This window comes from Hemibagrus wyckioides, linkage group LG18 (genome assembly GCF_019097595.1).
Source record: "Hemibagrus wyckioides isolate EC202008001 linkage group LG18, SWU_Hwy_1.0, whole genome shotgun sequence".
NCBI lineage: Eukaryota > Metazoa > Chordata > Actinopteri > Siluriformes > Bagridae > Hemibagrus > Hemibagrus wyckioides.
This window is the reverse complement of record NC_080727.1, coordinates 21150641-21161003: the sequence shown is the minus strand read 5'-3', so window position 1 is coordinate 21161003 and position 10363 is coordinate 21150641. Positions and strand designations below refer to the sequence as shown.

General features: G+C 41.5%; 1 protein-coding gene across 1 annotated transcript; it reads right to left on the bottom strand.

The window, feature by feature from the left end:
- Positions 1 to 102: 102 nt before the first annotated feature.
- On the bottom strand, positions 103 to 8578 carry dpp3 (dipeptidyl-peptidase 3). Its single transcript, XM_058415554.1, has 18 exons — positions 8482 to 8578; positions 7102 to 7416; positions 6928 to 7017; positions 6243 to 6380; positions 6069 to 6143; positions 5313 to 5403; positions 5090 to 5220; positions 4866 to 4996; positions 4567 to 4625; positions 4295 to 4489; positions 4095 to 4207; positions 3789 to 3881; positions 3622 to 3684; positions 2639 to 2763; positions 2437 to 2557; positions 1955 to 2134; positions 1447 to 1609; positions 103 to 939 (listed from the first exon to the last, which is right to left on the bottom strand). Exons 2-18 carry the CDS (start codon positions 7369 to 7371, stop codon positions 797 to 799), a joined length of 2181 nt encoding a protein of 726 aa, XP_058271537.1. The 5' UTR covers positions 7372 to 7416; positions 8482 to 8578; the 3' UTR covers positions 103 to 796.
- Between the last annotated feature and the right edge of the window lie 1785 nt (positions 8579 to 10363).

The window sequence follows — 10363 nt, the reverse complement described above, 5'->3', positions numbered from 1 at the left end:
TTGAAATGAAATGTGATGAATGCATCAAACGATAATGTTAAAAATAAGCGACGGATAAAATAAAAAAAAAAAAAAAAAAAAAAAAAGAGTAGACAAAGAAGAGACTGAAAAATGACTGGTTTATTTGGAAGGAGATGCTTCCCTCGTCAGCAATCGCTCGGTTATCTTTTATGCTAAATGCCATCAGGAAAAATCAGTGAGTCCATGAAATCAGTGATTTGTGAGGAAGCATCCTTGCATCTTAACTAGCCGGTGGATTATGTGATGTATTGCTGATCGGTACATAAAGATGATTACGCAGAGTGCATTTGTTAAAACGTTCACAGAAGTGCAACAGGTTTCGATTACATAAGTGCTTCTCCCACTCCGCCCTCACACAGCACATTTTCTCTCACCGATGCTTTAACACATATCCATCTGTGTGGGAAGCGTAGGCTGTGGTCCCATCTCAAATACAGGAGGAGTGATTGCATATTCTAAATAAAAAAAACCTGACTTACTGACATTGGTGAACACGGAGCCGAGAGAAAAAAGTAAGTTAACGGTTACATTGTGCGTGGAAGAACAGGCAAAGCATTAAACACTGTGCATGTGGATGCCGCAAATCACATTGATCTCATCCTCTTTTTTTTTGTTTCTTTTTTTTTCTGGCTATTTCCTACAATTGCTTCCAGGGTAGCCTTTGGAACCTTCTTTTTTTTTTTTTTTTATCATTTTGTTCTCTGATGCAGTTTGTACCTGCAGGTTTAGAGCAGTTATCAACTGAGAGACTGGTGTTTAGGTTGCAGTGCTCCCATCAGCACCAGCAGTTTGCATCTCTGGAGGCCATTTCCAGCAACTGAGCCTCCAGTTCCTCAGCATCCTCAGTGAAGCGCTGGGTAAAAGACTGGATCAGTCCTGCAGCACTCGCCTCATACTCCTCCAGTTCTATGGTCTCGCCTGAAACACACCGAACAGTTCAGTTTAGGGTGTATGAAACATTTAATTCCATGAACTGTGACACAGTCCGATTAGGGCTAGAAGGTTCCATGTTAAACCTCTGGCTGTCAAAACCTGCTGACTAAATTTACCATTGAAACTTGAATGAAAACAGGTCTAAAATTATTCCATACTTTTAGTCTTTACATCCTTTTGTTGAATCTTAAAATTGCATTGTATTGGATTTGTAGTTCCCTGCAAAAGGTAATAACACACCATCATGTTCCCCAAGTAGTGAGCACAGACTGTGACTTGAAAGCTGTGTCACTTTGAAGTCAAATAGCCTACCTACTGTAAAATATATGCAGAAAATATAAACAGAATTCAATTGCATTAATATGCAAAAAGTTTATTAAATTATTAAGTCATATAAGAAAATATGAATGAACACTGTCGTTTCAGTCAAGTTCTAGGCTTTAAAGCATGCCAAGTTAGGAGAATAAAAGAATCAGAGCAGTGAGAGCTGACCTTTGACTCGAGTGTTAGCCTGGACAAACATCTTGCGAGCTTCCTTACGGAGCAGCACGGTCTCGCGGAGCCGCAGGAAATTGTGAGCGCCATCAGCCGTGACTGCAGAGTAGCGGTCATACAGAGCTCGACCTCCCTCCACATCAGCAGTGGACTTGTGCACCTGGGGAAAATGGTTTCAATCAAAAATCACTGACCTGGTTATTCTGGGTTCTTTGTTTCTAAGTCTTGAAGCCCTGGTCAGTGTCATTTCTGGATTGAATCAGCTGAATAATTGTTAGCTTAATTTAGTTATCATTTTGCCCAAGAAGGAATAAAAATGGATACGTTCCTAGTAACCATGTAACTAGTAACCCGAGCTGGAGCTGAAAAGGAAATGCCCACCTTGTACATAATCTCCAGAAAGGGCGGTTGCTTCCTATGTCCTGTATTTATTCTACAGTAGATCTTTACATAGGACCTTCATAGTACATCAGCTCTACAAACATCAACGTTAGTATTAACAAACCTGCAGACTGCAGAGGAATTTCTGGATGGCACTTTTGCCCACTGTGTCAATCTTACTGCGGTCCAGCGTGATGAGGGCGTCGGGTTGGCCGTCCGCCCCTGTGGTCTCGGTCAAGGTCACTAAACCCTCTCCTGCATCCAGCAGCACGCGCAGGATAACAAAACGAGCCTGCATATGAGCCTGCAAGCCACACAAGATTGCATTTAGCTGTGATTCTGTTACCAAGCCTCGGATATATTTGTCTGTGAGTTCAGCCTCATGAAGGAGTAAAGAGTTTAATGCTGAAAAAGTACAATGCACTTTATAACCTGATTTTGTTGTCTAAACACTTCAGCTAGATTGTTGCAGCTTATTAACTAGAAATGTAGTGTACTGGGATATTATTATCATTCTTGGTGTTATGTAATTGTTCTGGCAATTTTGCACGCAAACGGAGTCATGCCAATAAAGTGCAATAAACTGAAATCACAGTTGTTGCAAACCTGTCTCCAGCTCTTGCTCTCTGGTGTGTAAAACTCCAGGCCTAGCAGACCAGCACGGACCATGGTCAACCAGTTGACATACACAACCTCCTCCGCTGCTTCACCTTCATGGCCAAAGATGCTGCATTCAAAGCACAGCAACATCTCAGCTACATTCCAGTGCACAAATACTTGTGTGTGTGGGGGTCAGCATTTGTTTTACCTCAGCACCTGTTTGTTCAGACAGAGGTAGAGCCCCACGCACTCTGCCCTACACTCCTCATATGATGAAGCGATGGTGGAGAACTTGCTGTCCCATGTCTCACTTCCTTTGTACCAGGTGGTGATCTAAAAGAAAGAACTGCGGTTTAGCATCGAGAGTCAAACCATTGTCATTTTAGAAACAGTACAGTGGTTTCGGTTCAAATGAAAAGGTCAAGATTTTCAGTGGTCAGAATGAAGTTGTGCATTCTTTGTTTAAACGCTTGGCATATATAGAACAAAACTAAGCACTGTATATGTGGAGGCATTTAGTGTCATGTCTAATGCAGATGTAAAAGTATTAGCTCAGAATGTTCAAACTCCATGGACATAATTTAGAATTTGTTAATCTTAGGTTATGTCCATGACAGAAGCAAAGAGTTTAAAGAGGGAAAACATCTTTTGCCATACAGTAATGCAATATCAAGATTGAGAACATAATTTGGAAAAAAGGAATAGACAGATTTATTAAACAAATCAGGTTAGACCAGGACCAACACATGGATTGTTCAGACAGAGGTACACTATAGTGACACCCCTCCAAATCATTTAATTCAGGTGTTGTTTTTTAGGGTTGAGCTCGGCCCCTTAGCTCCAGTGAAAGGAACTCTTAATGCTTCAGCTTCATACCAAGACATTTTGGACAATTTCATGCTCCCAACTTTGTGGGAACAGTTTGGGGATGACCCCTTCCTGTTCCAACATGACTGCACACCAGTGCACAAAGCAAGATCCATAAAGACATGGATGAGTGAGTTTGGTGTGGAGGAACTTGACTGGCCTGCACAGAGTCCTGACCTCAACCCCATAGAACACCTTTGGGATGAATTAGTGCAGAGACTACTACTTTCTTTATTCTAATGCCACTATGAGTCAGAGAATTTATAAACCATTAGGCTTGGCAGAGTTTTGCAATGTAATTGCAGTGTAATGTAAGAGACTCACCAGTTCCCCAGTCTCTGGATTACGGACCTCAGTCTGATCAAAGTTGAATTTTCCCTTATCATCCTACACACACAGAAAATGAGGTGAGGCCATGAGCCAACCTCTAATCTCTATATTCTTAAAGTATTTACAAAACTAGTTCATACTATAAGACACAGCTCACTCACCTGTATGAAGAGTTTGCCACTGCCATGGCCCAGAAGCTCATGCAGTCCAACCTGCACTTCAAAAGAAGGACCTTTCCACTTAATGTAGAGATCCTGCAAGCATAAAAGAGCAAGAGAAGAAATAAAACCATTATAAGAACCCTTTTTGTACAAATGCACCAGTGTATACACAGCATGGTAGAAAAGAAAATCAATTGCATTAAAATGTACAATTTACTGCGAACTATTAAATCTATAAGGACATATATAGATTAGTATACAAGGAGAACCGGTTTGCTATAAATTTAAGCAAGCATTTTGACTTACTTTGTCTTTTTCCTCCAAAAAAGTGAGCTTCTCCTTTTGTGTAGCGTAGGCTACAGCCAGCACATTTCCGAGGGACACATTCTTAAAGCCTTCTGTTTGTCGAATATCATCATCTGTTGGGGAAAAAGGGGGATCATGTTTACTATGCACATAGATATCTGCACAACTCACTGAAAACTACACTGAATAGTGGAACTCACAGTTTGGAATGTTGATTCCTGCTGGGATGCCACTGCCAGCGAAGGTGAGCACATCCAACGAGGTGAAATCAGGTTTGAGGAAGCGATCCTTTTCGAACGCAGCAGGCCAGGGCAACTCGGGCAGCAGCACTTCGGCCGAGCTCACCAATTGTGCAAATCGAGCACTCATCGCCTTATTCACCACAGCAACAAAACCTGGGGTGAGGGGGCAGAAACGTGACGCTATCTGCAGCGCCAGTCACGGGTGTGATTGAATGAGGATTTGAACTTACCTTCAAACTCGCCTCTTGAACCGAATGGATCTCTGTAGCTCTCAATGAAGCCAATGTAACTATGAGGCAGACAAATAAGAGGGAGTGGTTTTGGAGGTGAATTAAAGATAGCTGAACATTTTTAGACTGAATAATAAATTACTTCGGCATGGCAAAACACAAACATCAAAACAAGTTTAGGACACATACAAAGGTAAAGATGTGCTCATGGAAAAAGATTCCATATGTAAGAAAATCCCTGTAATATGACTATCAATCCATATCAATTACACAGACCAGCTTTCACGCTTGATATTCACCTCTCTACAATAGGTCCCTTGTCTTTTATCCAGAAACGGGAGCCTTCTTTATGAGCGTCCACAGACCCATAGGTGAAACTTCTTACATACTCCTCCAACATTTGACTCTGGTTCTCATTGGCAGCGTAAGCCTTAACACAAGGACAAGAGCAACATTTAGAATCAGACAGCTGCATTTATTTAAAAGTCCTGGACTTTGAAATGATGTGGTTTACATAATCCACCTTAGCTTTTTCCAGGTTTTGGCTGACTTTCTCCATAATATATGCATAGTCTCCTCTCTGAACAGAAAATGCAGCATCATCAAAGTCATAGGTGCCACAGCAGGTCTCGCCCTCGCCCTCAACCGCACAATCTGTAACAATATAATAAGGTAAACATGAGAGAGATGTTTAGCGGTAAATTAAATTCGTTTTGGAATATTCAGTCTGTTTTTAATTTCCTCACCCTTTTTCACTGCAGAAGCAAGGCGCACCTCATAGCAGCGTTTCCCTTCGGACTCCTTCTTAAACAGACGTGTGTTGTAGGCACTCAGGTTCTGGGGAGGTACAACATTATAGACTTGAGCAGGAATGTTGCTGTATAGATCTTCATGTTCCCAATATTGGTTTCAATAAGGGGTAGGCGATATAGCAAAAAAAAAAAAATTACAATATACACTGATCAGCCATAACATTATGCCCAATATTGTGTTGGTCCCCCTTTTGCTGACCCCTTTCTATCAGAACCAGCATTAACTTCTTCAGCAATCTGAGCAACAGTAGCTCGTCTGTTGGATCGGATCACACGGGCCAGCCTTCACTCCCCACGTGCATCAATGAGCCTTGACCGCCCATGACCCTGATGCCGGTTCAACACTGTTCCTTCCTTGGACCACTTTTGACAGATACTGACCACTGCAGACCAGGAACACCCCACAAGAGCTGCAGTTTTGGAGATGCTCTGATCCAGTGGTCTAGCCATCACAATTTGGCCCTTCGTCAAACTCACTCAAATCCTTATGCTTGTCCATTTTTCCTGCTTCTAACACATCAACTTTGAGGAGAAAATGTTCACTTGCTGCCTAATATATCCCACCCACTAACAGGTGCCATGATGAGGAGATCATCAGTGTTAGTCACTTCACCTGGCAGTGGTCATAATGTTATGCCTGATCGGTGTACATTACATATTACAATTAAGTGTGCTGGCAAAATACTGCACCTTGGAGTCCAGAAATTTCTGTGCCAACTCGGCATCTTCTAAACAGCAGTTCCCTGAGAAGTATGTGGAGATCCCCTTTGGAAGACAAATGAAGACAAAAAGACATTCATTCTGCTATTTATAGCAGAACAGAGACAGAGTTCCAGGAGGTTAAGTTTATTAGAGCATACTTACTTCATCACCGAGTCCAAGCTGTTTCTGCTTGTCTTCCAGGGAGTAGAGGAGATGAGAGCAGCTGTTCCACAGAGCCTCCATCTCGGCAGGGTTCTCCTTATAGGCCTGGCTTTCCCACAATACTGCCTTAAACTTCTCCTGCAGATGGAGCAAAGACTTATAAATCTCTGTGTACTTCAATACTACATAGGTTATGATAGAATGCAGCGGTTGAAATGATATTCTTAAGTTTAATAAGTGCTTCTGTACAAAAGAAATGATAAAGGATTGCAGACCAGACATGTATTATGCTAGACGTAACATATTAAATGTTATATAATGAAAAAATGAAATCAGTGTTAGAAAAGGCATGTGGGTGGCATGGATCAATCCTCTGGATACTCTGTGTGTGGAGTTCTCCCTGTGGCCTTCTATTTCCTCCCACCTCCAAAAAGCATGCCAGTAGGATGAAGCCGGTTGAGTGACTACTCTCAATTGCCCAGGGTGTGTCTGTGTGTGAATGAGTGTGTACGTTGCCCTGCAATTAACTGGTGTCTTATCTAGTGTATTTCTGCAGCACATACTGCTCTGATTTGGGGCAAGCTCAATAGCCTGTATATCTAAAGCCAGTGCTACTTTAATTTGATAACCCATTATAAAGAAAGAACCGTTACTAGGAAACCCTGGAAAGTCCTTGAAACTTTACCTTTGGCAAATTGGGGATGAACTTCGTGTCACCAAATGATTTGTAGTTTCCCATGTTTGCATAAAGACCAGCAGCATACACAAGAAATGCCTGATTCAAAAGAGAAATAAATAATCAACATCTGTGGTCACACTGTACTGCTATTAACTGAGACCAGAGAAATCCGTTCCTCACCTGATATTCATCTGAGCTCAGGCCCACTGCAGCCGCCACTGCGTCCAGCTGCGCAGGAGTCTGTTTCCGGAAGATTCTCTGCAGGAGCACGTAGATGGATGGAGACTCTGGTGAGGTCTGCAACAGAACCACCAGGCCACCATACCAAGCTGCCCGCGAGAGATAATGTGCATACAGCTGCTCTTTAGGTGACAGCAGCCGGAAGGCCTCGGCGCAATCCAGAACCGAGATCCCAATGTCATTGGGGAGGTAGTACTGAGAATCCACCATGCTGGTTTACAAGCAGTGTGCTCTTCTTATTGAATTCACAAAGTTCTGCAGGAAAAATATAACGTGTGATTCAACATACATTTAGATTGGCAAAAGTTTTGGGACACCCCTCTACATCATTAAATTCAGGTGTTGGGCTTGGCCCCTTAATTCCAGTGAAAGGAACTCTTAATGCAAGACATTTTGGACAATTTCATGGGAAATTCTCCGCATCTCCGTCTCCGCACTAATTCATCCCAAAGGTGTTCTATCAGGTTGAGGTGCAGGCCAGTCAAGTTTCTCCACATCCATGTCTTTATGGACCTTGCTTTGGTCACTGGTGTGCAGTCATGTTGGAACAGGAAGTGGTCATCCCCAAACTGTTCCCACAAAGTTGAGAGCATGAAATTGTCCAAAATGTCTTGGTATGAAGCTGAAGCATTAAGAGTTCCTTTCACTGGAACTAAGGGGCCGAGACCAACCCCTGAATTCAATTATTGGAGGGGTGTCCCAAAACTTTTGTTTTCTTCTATCTATCTATCTATCTATCTATCTATCTATCTATCTATCTATAGTTCCTGTTAACATTAACAAGAAATAATCTTGTTGCTTGTTTGCTCATTTCATATAGATTTCTTTTAAACGCTGTTTGTTCCTCCATATTACAATAATAACATTTATAATCCAAGTACACAGACAGACAGGAAGACAAATCAATCTCAGAACAATCGACCTGGCCCAGCGAGTGGAATCTGTTAACAATCCTATAATTTACTCTTGAAAATAAGGATATAAAAGTAAAATAAATCCCATATGTCTCTATATCTAGACGGATATAAATTCCATCCCTTTGTAACGGATGTCCCGCACGCTTTAATAAACCCACATGCTGTTTTAGTAACAGATACGGACTTTTACTTTCAATTTTCTCAAGGCTGACTAGTTTCAGCTAACAAAGCTAACACAGCTAGCTCAGGTCGCTAACTTGGCAGCTGCTTTGTTCGGATTCGGTACCGAATTAGCTTCAGCAGTCAGACGTTCAAAACAGCTACTGCCTGATTACATTTTTAGCCATTAAACGAAAGCTTAGTATCATGTTACAGCTATCCGACATTTAAATGGACTTTGTACCTTAATTCTGCGTTGAAACCTGTCAAAATGCAGCCTCACTGTGTCCAGTTACCCGACTTAGCCGTTCATTCAATTAATGTCCCGCCTCAGAGCCAATTACATGTGACAACTGAAGATTGATTGGCATTTCAGCCAATCAGGACAGAGTTACGCTACAGAGTGGGACTGGATACTGTTTTTTTTTGTTTTGTTTTGTTTGTTTTATTCTCAGTGATTAAATAAGTTAAACCATACACACGTTATACAAATATTTTCTTTATAGACTAATTTATTTAATTTATTAAAATTATTTAAATTATTTTTGATAGACTATTTCATTTATCTTATACCGCACAAATGGTGCATATAGAAAAATATTAATTAAAAAAAATAATAATATAGACTTAACATTTAAAGTATAATAATAATAATAATAATGTAATTTTAAAAAATGTTAATGTAAAAAAATAATAATATATGAGTAAAATGAATAAATATGCTTATATACACTGATCAGGTAACATTATGAGCAGTGCCAGGTGAAGTGAAATACACTGATGATCTCCTCATCATGGCACCTGTTAGTGGGTGGGATATATTAGGCAGCAAGTGAACATTTTGTCCTCAAAGTTGATGTGTTAGAAGCAGGAAAAATGGACAAGCTTAAGGATTTGAGCGAGTTTGACGAAAGGCCAAATTGTGATGGCTAGACCACTGGATCACAACATCTCCAAAACTGCAGCTCTTGTAGGGTGTTCCTGGTCTGCAGTGGTCAGTATCTATCAAAAGTGGTCCAAGGAAGGAATAGTGGTGAACCGGTGACAGGGTCATGGATGGCTGAGGCTCATTGATGGACGTGGGGAGAGAAGGCTGGCCCGTGTGATCCGATCAGACAGACAAGCTACTGTTGCTGAAACTGCTGAAGAAGTTAATGCTGGTTCTGATAGAAAGGTGTCAGAATACACGGTGCAGGACGGGTCAAGGCTGTTTTGGCAGCAAAAGGGGGACCAACACAATATTAGGCAGGTGGTCATAATGTTATGCCTGGATAGTGTATAATATGCAAGCACCTGATGCATGATGGCCTAATGTGAATATTTATCAATCCAGATGTTGGTGCATTAAAACAAAGCCCAACCCCTGAAAAACAACCCCACACCAGAATCCCCCCTCCACCAAACTTTACACAAGGCACAATGCAGTCAGGCAAGTACTGTTCCCTGGCAAACCCAGACTCGTCCATCGGATTGCCAGACAGAGAAGCATGATTGGTCACTCCAGAGAACATGTTCTCACTGCTCTAGAGTCCAGTGGCGGCGTGCTGTACAACACTGCATCCTTGTTTTGTATTGCACTTGGTGATTAAGGCTCGGATGCAGCTGTTCGGCCATGAAAACCCATTCCATGAAACTCTCTACACACTGTTCCTGAGCTAATCTGAAGGCTACACGAAGTTTGGAGGTCTGTAGCTATTGACTCTGCAGAAAGTTGGTGACTTCTGCGCACTGTGCTCCTCAGCATGCGCTGACCCCGATCTGTGATTTTACATGGCCCATCACTTTGTGGCTGAGTTGCTGTTGTTCCCAATTGCTTCCACTTCATTATACCACTAACAGTTGACCGTGGAATATTTAGTAGTGAGGAAATTTCAGGTTGAAACCTATCACTGTACCATGCTTGAATTCACTGAGCTCCTGAGGGCGACCCATTCTTACACAAATGTGTGTAGAAGCAGTCTCCATTTCTATTTCCATTTTTTTTGTCTTTTATCTATCTATCTATCTATCTATCTATCTATCTATCTATCTATCTATCTATCTATCTATCTATCTATCTATCTATCTATCTATCTATCTATCTATCTATCTATCTATCTATCTATTTATCTATCCTTAAAAATGTC